Source organism: Rhamphochromis longiceps, linkage group LG3 (assembly GCF_057381845.1).
Source record: "Rhamphochromis longiceps isolate RC_006_pf linkage group LG3, R_longiceps_female_GT1.1, whole genome shotgun sequence".
In the NCBI taxonomy this organism is placed as follows: Eukaryota; Metazoa; Chordata; class Actinopteri; order Cichliformes; family Cichlidae; genus Rhamphochromis; species Rhamphochromis longiceps.
The window spans coordinates 45,821,214-45,839,253 of record NC_140559.1 but is presented as its reverse complement, the minus strand read 5'-3'; the positions used below and the strand labels follow the sequence as shown (position 1 = coordinate 45,839,253).

Below are 18,040 nucleotides of genomic sequence, written 5' to 3'. Positions count from 1 at the left end.
TGTACACGCTGAAAAACAGAAAAAAGGCGGCCCATGTATTGTCGTATTGTCCGCTGTCAAACAGAATAAACACACATTGATTGCACACACACTCCACACAAAAGCTGCACAAAAGGATTTCGAAGGTTCGTCAAAGTCTTTGTTTCAGCACAAAGACAGGTCTAAAAGTAAAATGCGATTTCACTCAAAGGAACGTGAGCCCAAAAACAGCCCAGTTTTAATCCCACATCAGAGGCAAGTAACGAAACGAATAACAGTCGCAGAAGGAAACGCTTTCTTTACAGAATTTTTTGTACTTATCGTGTAAACACAAAGTCAACAGATCATTAAAAAGGATAACCTACGCAGTGCACGATACTCACGACAAAGCACGGTCCAGCCGAGGTCTTCAGACATTCCTCCAGGAGTTTCATTCTGAGTCGCTGCAGCTCTGGACTGTCCCACTCCTCTGGATCGACCCCCCAGTACAGGTCCACCACCTGAACACGCAAACAAGCAATTCTCAGTTTTAATAAGAACAAAGACAAATTAGAGACATGCAGAATCATTATTGTTCTGGAAATTGTGCCTTGCAGCAGCTTAATACTTTATAATTCATTACCAGTTTAGGCAAAATATATTATTATTCCCATCTGCACTCATTTAAATTCGGTGCTACTTTTGGAGCTACAGTTACTGTAGCATGGCTCATGACTCAATAGCTTGTAGAACCACCTTCAGCAGCAATGATTTTATCAGTGTGTCACATGGTTGTGGAGGATTTTTAGCCCACTTTACAGCGCTGCTGCCTCAGTTCATTGAAGTTGCATTTCAGTCACGCTGAGGTCTGGACTTTGACAGCAGTTTGATTCTTTTCTTTTTCAGCCATTCTGTTGCAGATTTGCTGTTGTGCTTGGGCTCGTTGTCCTGTTGCATGACCCAGTTTCAGCTCTAGCTGTGGGACAGATGACCTCACATTTGACTCTAGAAAACACTGGTGTACAGAGGAGTATATGGTCAATTCAATGACTGCATAGTACCGAGTTCCTGTGGCTGCAGAACAAGCCCACTCCTCCACCACTGTGCTGACAGTTGGTATACCATGTTTATTCTGTAATGCTGTTCCTGGCTTTCGACAAATATGGCGCCGTGCATTACGGCCAAACGTCCTCACTTTAGTCTCGTCCGTTCTAAAGGACGTCGTTTCAGACGTCTTGTTGCTTGTTTAGATGCAAATGTGCAAACCTAAAATGTGCTGCCAAGTTCTTCTTGGGGTGTTTTCACACCTGCAGAGTTTAGTCAGTTTGAATCAAAGTCAGGTTTGATTTCCCTTTGTGAACACAGTAATTACACCTGGGTGTGGACCAAAACAATCACACAAAGACTCTGTAGAGGGGGTGGTAGTGGCCCGGTACCGAGCTCTAGAGCAGTCTGTTTATGGTGTGAATTTGATTTGAGCCAACTACCAGGTGTATGCTGAAAATTTAAGCTAAACACCTACAGTACACAGGTATGCTTCACTTTCTGGGATGCACCAGAGTACTATAGATGTGCAGAGTATACAAATCGTCAGTACGGGCCAGCAACTAACCATAAAATTAATGTAAATTCTCCCTGTATTTATTCTGTCACCCACAAACAAAAGAAACTAAACCAAAGCTACAACTTTACAAACGCATCAACATCACGAGTTCGACCAATGTAAACCAACTACAGGTGTGAAGACCATCCGACTGCCAAAATGTATGCTTTAATAAAGGTGCTCACAATTACTGATGATCAGTTAAGTGTATTTCTTAATTCCTATGGAAGCAGTAAGGGTGTAGTTTTTATAGAAAACCTTTCAGAAGAGAGCAGGACACAACAGCAACACTTATGATGCCACATCAAACAGAGTGGGTTGCAAAGCAGCTTGCAGTGGTAAACGAGCCATCAGCTGAGGCGGGCTGGCATTAAGCTCAGTCATCATTATCTAACATCCTATAGCTTACTTAAACTAATCTCATAATCAGTCTCCATAAGAAAAGAATAAATAATTCACTGAAGCGTTCTCCTTTTCTTTAAAAAAAATAAAACTATGGATTTCGTGCTGTAGCTGGAGAATATTTGCAGATCCCAGAAAACTCTGTTTGGCAATAATTTAAAAACTTACAGAATGGCCAGTTTCTGTGGACACACTGAAGCATAATAAGCTTAGCCGTATAAAACAGAGGAAATCATTTAACCAAAGTAGTAATGTATTCACGGAAAATTAAGGAAAACTGATGCCAAGTTTTGTCATTTCACAAAAGGGACCACGTATAATTAAACAAAGCAAAACGTCTCAAAAGGGGATCAGCGGGCTTAAAGTCTGCAAATCAGTTGAAGCAAAGCCAGTACTTTCTTTAAACACACACATACACACACCTGCTTGCTGTCAATGAAACCCACTACACCAGTCACACACACACTCATCCTCCCTCAACACATTTGTCACAAGTTTTGGCAGTTGAGACAAATCCAACTATAAACACGCCGCAGGGAGGATTTCTCAGTAGATGAGGGAAGGCTGAGGGAACGCCTGTAAAGATGTGAGTGTGTGTCTCCACCACGATGCTGCTGGTTCAGGGCTCACCAACTACCATCTTCCTGAAATCAGCCCGCTGGATTGGGCCTGACTTGTGAAGGCTCAAGAATAATGGATGGATGGATGGCTACACATGATGGCCTTTTACTACTTGGAGCTCACGTTTCAGCAGCCTTATTGTATGAGCATCATCCCATGATTCATCCCTCTTCTGCTGCTCGTAACTAGCTGTTTTTCCAGACTGACTGCATGCTTGCTGAGCGTAAGAGGCAAAAAGGAGGTTTTTCAGAGGGTTGAGATGAAGCCAAAGTGATACAGCATCGCTGCTGTCTTCCTTCATGCTCTGCTGCTCACCACACTTGCTAGTTCAAATGAGTTTAGCCTGGCACAATGACTGACACATCCGCAGCTTGGCAGAGAACAGCAGTGACTGGCAGGCCTATATAACTGGACAGCAAAGAAATTGAGAGTGTGGGACAGTGTGGGAGATATTCGCTTCTCCCATTATTGGTAAGAGCAGCAGGAGGGCTGGAACTACGCCTCAGCTCATCTGCTTGATTGTTGTGCACCTGTGAGCAGCTGTATTACTGTGAAAGGCGACAGCTGTCAACAGCATATTTATTTCTTCCACAGCCTCAGGCAGGCAAATATTATCATTGGAAAACAAGCCAGTTGCTCTAACCACTCAAGTTTAAGATGCTATAACCAGAGAATATCTTCTTTTTTTGTTTTAGCTAGATGGTAAATAAACAGACTGTACATGAAAGACGGAAACTGCTTCCCATGTTGAAGCTAGTAGCCTTGAATATGCTTTCTATGTAATGGCCAGCAGGGGGCACATCTTCTGGTTAAAAAGAGAAACGTTTGCAAAGAAGTCTATAAACTCCAATGCTCTATTTTGTAAGTGATGGTCTTATTTAAATTAACAGACATAATAAAGGGGGTTTAAAAGTTAGCTAGTTTCCCCCTATGATTGTGCAGTGTTTGTTTAATTTGTAAGAGCTGCAAGAGTAACATCCCAGGGAAACCGAGTTAACGCTAAAAATCCTGAAAACCATAAATTTCACACCCGAGCTTCAACTCTCGCAGCCCGGTACCAAACGACTCCGGGGTTTTGGGACCACCGGTATAAAACAAGGATGTAGATTCTGGGTTGGAAATCTGAAGCCAACAAGGAAGTACCTTAAACCTGCATTATATCAGAGACCACCAGACTGCGATTGAGACCCAACCCTCTTCATCACAATACAATTCCTTAAAAAACGCTAACCACGAATGTCCAAGTCCATCTTTTAAAAACAGTTTATGACAAAAAGACAAATTAATTTGGCACCGCTTGCATAAACATAAATAACTGTGGCTTTCGTTAGAGAAAGACCCTTTACCTTTTCCTCAACTACCAGAAGACTATAAGTTGAAAAAAGAAAAAAAACTGGAAAAAAAAACCCTATCCCACTCGTTAGTGGGAACACATGATTAGCATCCGTCGAGTTGGCCTGTAGTGTAAAACTCATCATTTGGCATCATCAGTCACTGCGTATCAGCGCCACTAATCTACTTCCCATGGCCGTGTGCGGGGGACGGCAATCGTCCGCGTGTTGACAAAGACCGGAGGGAAGAGGAATGAAGTGAGATGAGCGCCCCTGATTACAATAGGTTCCTACTGGGCTTCAGCAGGTGATTGGGGAGGATGCACTGTAATTAAAAGCTAAATGACGACATTAGTCATATCTGTTCACTGCGTGCATGTGCGTGGGGGAGGATATACTGATTAAATTTGCCCCGTCACCTGCCGCGCTTCACCGGAGTACAGAGGGATGGGGAGAAACAACAAAAACAGTCAGGGGGAATGTCGATCCAAAACAGGCAAGGACACGTAAATGAAGTTAAGAGGGAAAGCAGTTGGCTGGGGGAATAGTTACGAAGGCTTATTGGGTTAGATGAAGAAAGCTTCCAGTGGGACTGGATTTGGCTGGAACCGTTTCACAGTTTTCTTGTGTCTTTTCGCCCTCCTTCTCGCTTTTTCTTTTATGCCAACTTTGTCTTTGCCGTTCCTCTCTCTGATAGCTTTCCCTCTCCCCACGCTTTCCCTAAACTAGAGTGGTGGGGGTGCCGTTGCTTACGTAAGAGATGGAGCAGCTTCTGCTAAGCAGCTTTCTAATGCCCTTGGAAGGCGTTTGCCCGTGGCGGGTCAAGAGCAGGAGAAGCCTTTTTTTTTTCCTGTTTTTTAATGTATTGAATGTCGGACTATTAGACTTTGGGATTATGCAGGAAAAGCAGGAAAAAAAGGGCCTGTAATCAAAAAACCCCACCAACAGAAGCACTCTCAGGCTAAAAAAAAAACAAGGGTAAAAATAGATACAGTTCTAACATGAATATATGTTAAGCTCTGTGCTGCAGGCAGTTTTATTAAGAATATGTAGTAAATCTCTAAGAATGTTTGATGAATACCGGCCCATTTTGGAAAGCTCAGGTTTAGCACCCAATGCATACCCAAATATACATTTCTTGCAGTGATTTAAACACAAAGTGGCCACCTAAGGGGCGATGGGGTTAAGCAGAGATTTTGACTTTTATGTTAGCTCTCTTAATGCCGTGGTTACTTTCTTATTTTAGCAATGATAAGAGGTTAAACTCTCGACTCTAAAGGCTAAAGCTGTCAATAATGAAGGCAGAGAGAGGATGACTTTGAGGAAAACCTGTCAAGCACTGACACACCGGGGTAATTTGGGCACAGTGTTTCAGATGTTGCAGCTCAGCCACCGAGAGCTGTCAAAAGTGTGAGGTAATAAGATCAGCAGCAGAAGAGGGAGTGGGCTTTTAGCAAAAATGGCTGGGGAAGATGTATATTTTATGGCAGAGGGTTCTGCACGGTGCACTCCGAGGATGCCAGTTTCCTCAAACAAAATCACATTTCGTCTTATTAAGAGGCTGTCGAACTCTGCGCTGGGACCAGCGTTCCTAATGCGAGATGAGGTTTGTTTGCTTAATGGCGTCCACAACAGATGGAAGTGCTTGAGAGCTAAATGAGAGCGGGCGCAGCTTGGGAAGCTCCTCAAACCAATAAGCAAAACCCAAAAGAAGGCCTGTTGACCAACGTGGGTGTACTGTGGAGTCGTAAACAAAGGATCCATTTATGCCAGCTGGCCTGCGTGCGCTGCTGTGAATGAGAATAAGTCTGCTTCTTGTAAGCTAAATACCTCCGTGCCTGAAGGCGGGGGGAGAGGAGAAGCAACGGATGTGACAGGATGAAACGCAGGAGGAACAGGATGAAAGCCAGGAGCTGGGTTGCAAAGCACTTGCAGAGGTGCAGCAATTGTGGGCCAGCCGAATGCACCGATGTGCCTCAGTTTCTAAAACTTGTCTGAAAGTGTGCAGTTGCCTCTTCTGGGAGGTTCAAACTTGAACCACAAAGCAAAATATCTGAAATTAAATTATTATTCCTGCAGCTAATCTCGCCTTTGGGATTCCTCAGTCTTTATCCTTTTGATTGTGGAGTCAGGATACCTGGCTTGGGAACTTGTATGCTATGAGTGAGGACAAAGAATATGCTTCTTTTTTAGACGTCCCATGGCCCAATCAATGTGGAAATGTCTGCAGACGGCAAAGAAACAGTTATGCAAAACATAAGCAGTTTGAGATGAATTAAAGTGTTTCAGAGACTGTATATCCCGGGGCATACAAGCTGTTTTGCATTTTAACCACTCATAAACCTGACAGCACAGACTCGGCAAGTGTAAACACACCGCTTGCGCTTGTGGGAACCAGTTGCTCTGAGTCTATTCATTTCTCTAATCGAGGAAACATTGCCCAAAGAACATCATCTGGCTAACATCGCTCTTTTAATTTATTTATTTTTTGCGCCTCTTAGTTAGGCTGGCCACCGGCTATAAGAAGGTTGAGGTGAGCTCAAACCTCCCGACGGTTAAGAGTGCAGGAGATTAAGCGTAGGTGTTGCTGGATGGCATTTGGAAAGCAAATGTGAGCAGCTTATATTTAGTGATTCGTGTAAATATGCAACGTCTTAATCATCATCACGCAAATATTAGAATAAGGTCTGTGCTTTTGTGATTACAGCCCACCCTCACTTATTTTTCTGTCCATCAAATTTCCCACAAACGCTCTCCTCTGAAGCATCTGACAGCAGCGAACATACAACCGTCGTGGCGGAGGTAGGGGTCCTGTGTTTGTGGAGTGAATAGTTCTCTATGTGACTGGAGCTGTGTTTTATATTTGATTCTGATTATCTTTGTTGGTTGTCGTATCGGTCCTGTGGGGGCTGTTTGTTGGTATGCTGACATGTTTCCGTTAGAGATGAAAGAGATGTGAACGGAGATGGCGGCCTGCTGCCCACGTGTGAAGGCACAAAATCTGGAAATATTGGCATCCAGGTAAACAGACGGAGAGTGATAAATAAACCAGAAGTCCTGCTATACTTATAGGCTTTTTGAAATGCTTTTTATTACCAGAGTTTCGGTGGGAAGACACGGAAGGAACGTGATTAAATGTCTCCCAGGAAATCGCTTCTGTCCAATTTTACCTGCGTTTTCCCGCAAACTCGTGCACGGAAACGGATTAAAAAAAAACTTTTAAGCGTGTGACATATTTCGAGAGCACTACATCTTTTCCGAAGAAGCCAAATTGACAGCCCCACCCCTCGTTTTAGCATAATAGAATGCATGAATAGGCTTTTTAATCATCGCGGAACGTCGTCTCACCCCTCATCTCATCTCTCGTCGTGCCGCTTGTGTTGGGAGATGTAAAAGCCGTCAGAGTGACAGCCGCTGAGCAGATTTGCGCAGCTGTGGCCAGAAAACTTTTATTGGAATTGCACTGGGTGTGTGTGTGTGTGTGTGTGTGTGTGTGTGTGTGTGTGTGTGTGTGTGTGTGTGTGAGAGACGGCCAGTAAGTTTGGCAACCACATTATTAACAGAACCGCTTCCACTGGCCTCGAGATTCAGTTTGACTTCAGTCTGTGGGAGGAAGCGATTGTATTGTTACATGATTTATGAGACTAACAAATGCAAGATGGGTTGGAAGTAAGCGGGCTGGGTATTTTAGAGCAGCACGAGATGAGAAATTGACAATAAAAACTGGACTAAGGACCAAATCTATAGGCTAATCAATGTGGTAGGAGGAACCGGTCGATAACGGCGAGGAGGACTCTCGCTTATGACCCCCGACAATAACACTGTGGTGTTTTTCCTTTTTCTTAAAAGGCCTTTGTGGAGATTTTGTGAGCCTCTAACATCAGATCCCCACTGAACCAATCCGAACTAAAGCAGAACACCGTAACCTTATGGAGGCAGGCTTGGACTGCTCAGCATTAATTTTGATTTAGACGTGTCTAATAAGCTGAAAAGCCATCAATGCTGGTTTGATCACCAGAAAAGCTTATTATTGTCAAGTGCTGCAAATGACCCGTCTTTTAAAATCAACTCTCTTAATATGTTAGAGTACTAAGTATATAGAAGTATATTTGTTAGCAGCAGACAACATATAAGCATGAGCAGCTTCACAAAAACTCACAAAAATATAAAACAAGGGACATTAGAACTCTATTAAGATGCAAGTTACCAATATATTTATTATCCATCTATTTTGCTGGTGGACAGTATAAAGGATGGGTGTAGCACTGTGATGTCATCCATTGGTTTGGGAGTGAAAAGTGTCCTCATATGGATGAAAGGGTGGAAAAGTAATTTATCAGCTAGTTTGGTTAAAAAGCTGCATTTATAAACTGCATGAATGCAAAGCTAAGGCTAGGTCCACACGAACACAGGTGTTTTTGTATAAACAGAGATTTTCCGTTTTAGCTTTTTTTTTTTTAAATTTAAAAATGTGCACTTTTGAAAAAATATCTCCGTCCACATGTAAAGGCTAAAAATGAAATGTTGGCCAATCAGAAGTCTAGAAGCCTGGGATGGAAAGAGTAAACAGGGTTTTGTACCCTCACAAAACCTTAAGTAGTTCTGGAAAGTGTTTGTTTTTCTGGAAAGACAGATAATTTTGTGTTACTTTTCAAGTGCCTTCATGATTTCAAATGTTATTAACTGAAGACAGTATTTTAGTTTGGAATGAACAAAATGCACACAGCATACATAAATTGAATTTTCAAAAAAAGTCAATTTTGTTAGAAACCGACGTCGGGATTTGGGTTGTGAGAGCTTCTGTGTTGAATGTTGAAGCCACGTCCGAAGTTCACTCTGACGCCTCTGTCTTTCTAAATGGAGGGACAGTGACGCGTAAGTGTGTAAAAACTGCTGATTAACCGCCATTGCAGAAATTTAACCCCTGTAAACAATAACATCGCGTGTAGCATGACATAAAAAAAACGGCGTGAGTAATTCTCCGTTTTCCTCGTCCATACCTAAACGCAAAAAGTTTTCGAAAATCTCCACCCTGCAAGGAGTCTTTAAAAATCTCCGTGACCCAAAACGCCGTTTACGTGTGGACGGAGCCAGCCTCAAGTGGCCATTAAAGGAACTGCAGTTTTTGCTACTTCTTTGTTCTTTGCGTGCAAGCACAAGTCGTGCTCTGTTGTCACTCCGGCAGGTCATGCATCTCTCAATTTTTGTAACCTTGCTTGTTTGCTACTGTAGCTATTTTTTAAAATAGACAAGCTTGAGGCAAGACTGTGAACGAGTCCACCTGTACAGGCATTTATACGATGCCCATATGGCACCCAACTCCTGGTGGAAGATCTGCAACGGTGATGGGAAAGATTTGAAAACGGACCATGATGTCACATTGGTGCAAAAGCAACAAATGTGTTGAGCATAAATGGACCACAACCCTGGCAATTTATGTAAAAAAAGTGATCACACACACATACACATGGGAGATGAAAGAGAGAGAGAGAGCAGGAAACATTGGGAATAAAAATGGTTAAAAAGGGATCATGGCACCTCATCCCCCCGCTGCTGTTGAGCGTTGACTGAATGAGGACGCGGCCCTCGGCCCCTGGGCTGGATTTTCGTGCCCTATCCGCCCCCGCATCTCCTCAAATCCATCCTCCATCAGGTTCTGGATAGAAACTGAGTCAACTGCTGAGGGACCTGGGAGAATTGGGTTTCGCCAACCTGGCATAGTACATGTGTGTCAGTGTGTGCCAGCGGAGAAACGAGGCGCGTGTGAAAGGGGAGGCGGGATTATGCATAAATTACAAATCAAAGCAAAAGAAAAGAGAAATGGAAAAAATGTCTTCGTCCTACAAAATCCTGTGTGTGGAAATCATGTATGGTTTTCACACGTGAAAGACGTCCTCGCCACAACATCGTATCAACTAGGAAAAATCATGATCAGGCTCCAGTTTTATCCAAGGTGTTCTCACATGGTGTGGGTGAAGTTGAGGTGTGGGGGGTTTGGTTGAGGAGGAGGATGAGCAGCGTAAGTGAGTCATAGTATTAACTCCCAGGCCTTCTGCTTAATCACTTCGGCTCATGCTGCATCACAGCGAGCTGAATCACCAGACAGACACGTGGCCACGGGTACCGGAGCCAAAACGTCTCTGCAACACTTTGCTTCTTTTATCTTGTAATTCTCCGTCACGTCCAGTCATCTCAGAGATGCTTGTAATACTGGAAACTTGTGTAATTCATGTAAGGTTACTCAGCTCGCCGTAGGGTTAATTATACTGTATATTCAATGTAGGTTTTTCTCCCAATACTGTGCTGTGTACTTTGCTACAACAGTGTAATGAATTTGTCTGCGGTTGAGCACATATAATACAGAATTTGGGAGAAAAAGTGCTCCGATGAATTCAATAATCACAGAAGACTGTGAGCTAAATAACAGCTGATGTTTAAAACATACAAATTTCCTAAAGGCAAGGAGTCTTCATTCCATGTTTGGAAGAGGCTTGCTTCTAAATTAGCAGTCACGTATCGCAGCTGTGAGCCGTGTCTATGGTTCACTACAAACTGTGACATGGTCAAATGCCGTCTTTGCAAATAAATCAAATCAAGTTAAACAAATGTAGTGTAAATCAAGTAAATGCTGTAGTGCCATTTTTAGAGCATTTCAACTTGCTGTACATCACTACAACCTTTATATCTAAAATTGTATTAATGTGTATATAATAAGTCCATTGTAAATAAACAACTTAAAAAGACAATAAACCATAAAAATAATAAAAATCGGGGGTTTTTTTTTTAGTTGACATGCATCCAACAGTTTTAGCTAACAAGCTAATATGCAACTAGCATGTTTTGCTAACAATTAAATGTTTTTTATCAATACTTGTAGCTAACATTTTTAATTACTGGCCATTTTAATAAATAGTTCCCAATGTTGTATTCATACTGTTAGCTAGTTGTTTTACCTGTCAGAATATTTAGCTAAAGTTTTCACTTTATCTATACTGTAAGACAAAAATACAAACAAACCTTATCAACAGCTTACATGCTACTAGCTAACAATTTTGAACATTAATCCCGCTTTAAGCTTGCTATTTCAGCTATTTCAATCATGTATGCGTTCCTCTTTACACCATATTACTTTCTTTTAGTTAAAATTCATGTGCAAACTTGTTCAGGGCCCCTGAATTCTTTATGTACTGTGGTCCATTCTGCTGCTCCCTTATTTCCCAAGGGTTCGCCACAGTGGATGGATCCACATATTTGATTTGGCACAGATTTCACACCAGATGCCCTCCCTGACGCATCCATCCCATTTATCCAGGCTCGGGACCGGCACCAGGAGTACACCAGCTTGCAAACCCCTGAGGCTGGGATTGTGCCTTCTCTTTCCCATGCAAGGCGAATGTTTTAACCGTTACACCATGGAGCCACTGAATTCTTAATGTACTATGGGTTTTTAATCGTAGGCCACATTTAATATCCATTTCTCTGGGGTGGTCATTTTAAGTTTTATGATTAGAAATGATAAAATTTAAAACAAATGATAATTCATTATGGAGCCACATGGTAGTTTGCTTCCATAACCCCACTGACAATGAGAACATTAAAAGAGGATCTGGAAGTACCACAGTCACTGAAATATGAACGATACCCAAGTGTCTGAGCAACTCTTATGCATACAGGGGGAGATAACCTGAACACATATGTACCAAGATTTTCAGATGGTTTGTGCTTGGAGCTGTTTTGATCCAAACATTCCTGGCGTGAAATGAGAATTAGCTACCGAAACCCCGTTGATTACCGTTCTCTAAAACAATTCATGGGTCATAAGCCCCCTCATCGGAAACAAATCTCCACAAATCCTTCCAGGAACAATCTGAGGCAGCCCACCTGGATTTGTTAAGCAAACAAAACTCTGATAGGGATCTTTCTGTGAACACTGATGCTAATTTGCAATGCAAATGATCTCGATCAGTGGACACCGCAGGGAGAATGCAGCCGTCCTCTGACAACAACAAAGGGAAAGCCCTTGCATCATGCTGCCTTATCCATAGCTAGATTTGTGCCAGCCTTCACCGATGGAAACCTTATCTCTGCTGGCCTTCTGTCCGCTTAAAGGGACGGGCGCCTCTGCTAGCAGCTCCGGGGTTCCCTCCGGGCACCTTATAGCTGTGTAAGCTATGATGTAAATATGAAAGCACTAATGCTCTGGAAGTCACAAGAATCTGCAGCTGTTAGAAGGTGAAACGTAAAAAGAATAAATCAACGTTAGAAAGAAAGAGAAAGGAGAAAGCAGCCATTTACCTGGAATTCAATTCCATAATTCTCCCTGCAGAAGTCTCGTAGTTTGGGATAGACGTGCTCCTTCAGCGCGTTCCTCTCCGCCTCTGTGTCTAAAAATAGAAAAATGGATAAAATATTAAGAGGTGCACATTAAACCGTTTTTACTCGCAATCTAATGAGCTCCACGCCTGCGAAACGCCAGTGAAAATAATAATTTATTGTTGGGGATTTTTCCAGAAAACCATCACTTATTTCTCAAATGCATCCAAAAAAATTAGCCATTAATAATTACTATAATCTGCTTAATAACAATTCATATTTCTGCAAATCTGCCTCCACGCTGCCACAGTTTAGAATAGGGATACGTATTTAACGTTAATTGAATCTGGCTGTTACTTTTCTTATTCAACAAGTCGTCCTGCGAGCTGAGGGTCATGTATGTTTTTAAATTCCCTCTTTTATTCATCCAGAAGTTCAGAATCCCTAACAAGGAACAATTTTGCAATCACGTTATCTGCTTCTGTTTGATGCCAACCAAGGGTCACCAAGGTCACAAGTTTTGCGACTGTCCTTTACACAGCTGACAAAATGCTTTCACAGACGTAAGGATTCAGCAGCTTTCAAAGTACTCAAAAATCTACATATTAGGTGTCGCTTTAGCAATTTAGCATCTGAGTCTGAAAATTGAAGCTAATCCATTTAAGATCCTTAAACCCGACACGTAACATATTGCGCTATGTGACAAATTTTCGGGATGTTACGCTTTCAGCCATCCAAACGTTGGGAAAAAGGAGGAAACATGAGAACCGTTTGGACTCAATCTGCACGTGTACATGTATTTTACTTTAATTGCTTTGGAAAACACTACCTAACACCTTTCAGGTCATGGTTAGGGTTAGGGCTGGAATACACGGCACGCGTATCATAGGGACGCGGTTACCTTTCGCCTTCCCATGGGACGCCTCGGGACGTGACAAATTGTCGGCATGTTACGCGTCGGGAATGAGAACGCTCTGCTAAATCGCCGCTTTTTCCTACGGCCAGCAGGGGGCGACTGCTCTGCTTACACAAACAAGTCAGTCAATATAAGTCTGACAAAAAAGAGTTTTCATTTGATGTTTGAGCTGAGTAAACATTTTCCTTCATATTTTGAAGTCTTTACTCAAACATGATGTTCATGCTATGTTCACATTTAGAGGAAACAGTAAGTTTTCTCGGGGGCGTGGTCACCTAGTCAACAACAAGCAGCTAATGTACACGGGTTCATCGTATCCTTAAAATCAGCCAGATTCCCTCCTGAGCTTATGTCCATCTTTTATATACAGTCTATGCAACACGCATATGCAGGGATTAACAAATTTATTAGACCAGCTGTCATAATCTCTCATAAACTAAGAAAAAAACCAAACGTCTTTAAATTGATAAGAAGAATTGTTCTTTAGCATTAAAGACATCATTTAATTTACAGAGCTTGTGCATACTGCTGGATTAATCATTACAGAAACAAAAGATGATTTCAGTTATTTCCAGTACTGTTAATTTCAGGCAGCTGTGGTATAAACCTCACACTGGGACTGATAGTTTCACCTGTCAGCTCAAATTCAGCCAGTGTGTCAATGTGTATGTAACTCTCAAATGTGTACCTCACCTTTCTTTTGTTTTTACACCTATAAAAACATGATTAGCTAGAAGAGCCGGCAGTGTTCACACTCTTGAAGAATGTGGGATTATCCAGAATTACACAGGCAGTGATCATATTGGACAGTCAGTGTCACAGAGCGAGTGCCCAACGGCTTGTTTTTGTGTCCCACTTTCTTTCCTCCTCTCCCCTCTTTTTCACTATCTACCAAATGGTTGCTGTAATTCATTTGGACAGTCCCGGCCTCTTTCTCCCTCTCTTTATCTGAAGGGTGTGGACGGATAGTTAAAAACAGAATATGCCCACCAGAGAGGCCCTGTGTGACCGAGTAGCCGGCTCGAACACGCGCGCACATGCGGGCACGCGCGCACACATGGCGGGTAAACAGCCCTTCAGCTGCTAACTGTGTCATATGCAGCACGAGTAGAGGAGCCCACAAATTTAGTCTGACGTATCTATCTCTCATCTATCTTTAGTAAGGCTTCGGGCCGTGACCGTACATGTATCTGCCCACAGCTAACCCAGCAAAATGTCAGCTCGAAAAACCGAACGGCTGTAATCGTATGCAAATTAAATAAATGGCAGTTGCTGCATCAAAGGAGCGCTCATCTCATTCCATCAGCGATACGTTTGACAACAATAAACGTGTAATAGTTTACACTGACACGGATTGGGGGGGTCACAGCAGAGGGAAAACAGCAGAATTTGAGGATTTTGGCCTGTCGTGTGCTCGGGACGACGCAGAAGTCCAATCCAAATCTGCATCTCGCTCGACCTGACAGACTAAACTGTGTTGTTGTTTGTTTTTGTGCTGATAACAGTGAGATGCCTTCCTCTCCCCCTCCTCCTCTCTTTCTTTCTTTTTATTTATTTTTTTTGTGGGATGATGATGAGTTATGGCAGCCTGATGTATGTGTGTGTCTGCGCTCCCACGTGCAAAGGGACAAAGACTAGATCCTTCACTCGCCCGCGTTCTCGCTCCGTGTGTGCTTGTGTGTGTCCCTCCCTACAATTTTCCAATCTGCTCATTTCAATAGCACCGACCAATCTATCTTTCCTTTCACATATGTCCTGTCAACTTGCTTTATTTTCCTTTCTAGCTTCCCTTTCTCCCCTCTCCTCCTCCCTCTCCCTTGTCCTTTTGGGTAGCGAATGGGCAGTCAGTTGAACAGAGAAAAGCAGCCAAATGTCCCCGACGCTTTCCCTGCTCTTTGTTTATCATTTGTTTCATCCTGACTTATTTTAAGCATTTAAAAAAAAAAGAAGAAAATAACAGGAATATCCATCAGAAGTCCAAAATGATGGCGTCAGATTGCTTGTTTTGTCCAAACAACCGTCAAACGCCCAACTGGCTTGATTGAAAAATGATACAAAAGCCACACTTTGGAAAGCTGCAACGTTCGGTATTAAAATCTCCACATTTCCCTCTATAGTTGGTTATGCTTGACATTGCTTCTGCTGGTCACTCATTCCCCCAGATGGCGATCACTCTACAGCTGCCCTCTCTGAGTCTCATCAACAAGGCTCTGACAAAGCAATCACTCTGCTCTCATCAAGCTTCACTCCAGAGGCACTCGGTATACACAACTGCTTTGGGGATCTTTGATTAAAAGAGAGAGAGCGTTGTCCACAAGACGGGTGTCTCAGCAAACAGTAGAGTGGCGGGACAGAGCGGTCATCCTCACTGTGTGTGTCTGTGTGTGCGTTTCTGATGTGATTTAAGGGTTTAAGGGCCAGGTTTAGTCTGTCGCTCAGATTTCTGCCGGATACCACAGAGGTCAGTGGAATTTAATATATTCAGGAGAAACTCAGACTCACTGCTGCTCTGGAGGATCTACAATGCATCAGTGCTTCCATTCACCTCCACTGTACTGGAGCAGAGAAAGAAAGTCTGACAGACACAGTCCAGACAATTACGGTCCTTTTTTGTCATCTTTGGTTCTGCAGGCTGACCTAACACGCTCATTTCCAGCTCCATTTGTATATATTTTTAAACTACACTAGAGTAGTTTTTAAAAAGTAGTGATATTAAGTATCCTTTGTTTGGAGATGCTGCCAGGTGAAAGCCTCTTCTCTCTAAAGAGAGCATGGCAGCATGGCTTAGCTTTGCAAAGTTGCATCTCAACAAAGCTCAAGACTTGTGGAACAATGTCCTTTAGACAGATGAGACCACAGTGGAAATGTTTAACCCTAATGCACAGGGCTATGTTTGGTGAAAACAAGGTACAGCATATCAGCACAAAGACCTCGTACCAACTGTGAAGCACGGTGGTGGAGGGGTCATGATTTGCGCTTGTTTTACCTCCATGGGCTTTGAGTCGACCATGAATTTGTCTGATTACCAAAGTACTCCAGAGTCTTCTGCCATCTTTGCAGCAGGTAAAGTTTGTCCAAAACTGGGTCATACAGCAGGACAATGACCCAAAGCACAGTTGCAAGCTGCTGCTATGCTCCAATCAAAGTCCTCAAGACGACTGAAATGCTTAACCACAAACTTCAATGGTCTGAAGAACACAGTAAAGAAGAGTGAGCTAGAATTCCCCTGTAATGGTGAAAGAGGCTGATTAAAGTCATACAGAACTCTTAATTCAAACTATTGCCGCTAAAGCACAAGACTTGTGGAACAACGGGCGATCGTGGCTCAAGAGTTGGCAGTTCGTCTTGTAATCGGAAGGTTGCCGGTTTGAGCCCCAGCTCCAACAGTCTCGGTCGTTGTGTCCTTGGGTAAGACACTTCACCCGTTGCCTACTGGTGGCGGTCAGAGGGCCCGTTGGCGCCAGTGTCCGGCAGCCTCGCCTCTGTCAGTGCGCCCCAGGACAGCTGTGGCTACAATGTAGCTTGCCATCACCAGTGTGTGAATGTGTGAGTGAATGGGTGGATGGCTGGATGTAGTGTAAAGCGCTTTGGGGTCCATAGGGACTAAGTAAAGCGCTATACAAATACAGGCCATTTAGGGGGTTTTACAAGTAACCGAATCTTATAATGTAAATAAATAATGACATGGCACGAAACAGAACGGTGACCTAACCAGGGCGTACCCAGCACCCCCGTGACCCTGAGGGGTTAAGCGGAAGAAGATGGATGGATCTGTTAAGGATCACGTGTTTTTATTATTATCTTCTAATATGTAAAACCTTAGAATTTTATGGGGTTTACATTTTCACAAAGCAATTCAAAAACGCCCTCTCGGTCATATGCATACATGAACAAGATGGGGATTCATAACAATCATGCACATCTGCACATATCTTCACTTTAATTCTTCTTTAACAAAATAAAGTCTGCGTAGAATATCATCATACCGCATTAAGGTCACTGATTGGGCTGATCAGTATCTGTTCTCTGATGACATCATGAGTTTCTGAAAAGTCAATTTATGACGTTTTTAGTTGGACAGTTTAGTTCGACTGTATGTTGTGAATAATGACCAAAAGTTGGAGTCAGATAAAAACTGAAGAACAGATGTTTTCTAGGATGATACTGTGGATTGTCTATTTGGACGTAATGAAACGAACACAGACGAGAGACACAACAAACTGCGGTTTAGGGTTTACACTTAGACTTCGACTGGATGGTGATGCACTGGGCTAAAACATGAAAGCATTTCCTTCTCAGGCTGTTCACTGTACCACACAAGCGTCAACTGTGGAAAAGTAAACGCATAGTCAGTGAGCAAATCAATACCGAGTGACCTGGAAGATACTGAAGGCAAATTGTGGCTGTGTAAATCGGCCATCCATAAAGGCCAGATGTTCCTGCATTTCCTGAGCACAAGGAGACCGAATCGGGATGTAGGAAAACCCGCCAGAGGTTACCGCGGCCCCTCCACTCGCGCTTGATGACGCGCATCCAGGGAAAACAGCAAAGTACAGTAATGGATGGTACCTCGGTATTGCATGTAACCGTGACTAGAGGACTCCCCACGGTCTCTCTGCCAGCAACTTAATTTGCATTTGATTTAACATCCACAACAGTGACCGCACGCACAACCGGTCTACCAAACATGAAAATGTTCATTTTGTAACATCTGTGCTTGCAGCTGTTCACTCAAAAGCCACTCGTGTGGGGCAGTTAGGGCTTGACATGTTCGCATTCGTGCCTTAAATGCACAACCTTTTACAGCTATGTTGCAGCGAGCCGCAACGAGCGGAGAATTTCAACATCTCACAGGCTCTCCTCCCTGTAGAAGATGGCAGTAACCATGGACACGGC

At 43.1% G+C, this 18,040-nt stretch overlaps 1 protein-coding gene across 2 annotated transcripts in view; it reads right to left on the bottom strand.

Moving 5' to 3' along the window:
* Window positions 1-18,040, bottom strand: part of nwd2 (NACHT and WD repeat domain containing 2) — a 60,580-nt gene that overhangs the window by 35,275 nt on the left and 7,265 nt on the right. For both annotated transcript variants that reach the window (XM_085399727.1, XM_085399735.1), the window contains exons 3-4: window positions 12,211-12,299; window positions 363-479 (exon numbers count right to left, since the gene is read on the bottom strand). In XM_085399727.1, the coding sequence (XP_085255853.1) occupies window positions 363-479; window positions 12,211-12,299 (206 nt within the window). The remainder of the gene's footprint in view (window positions 1-362; window positions 480-12,210; window positions 12,300-18,040) is intronic.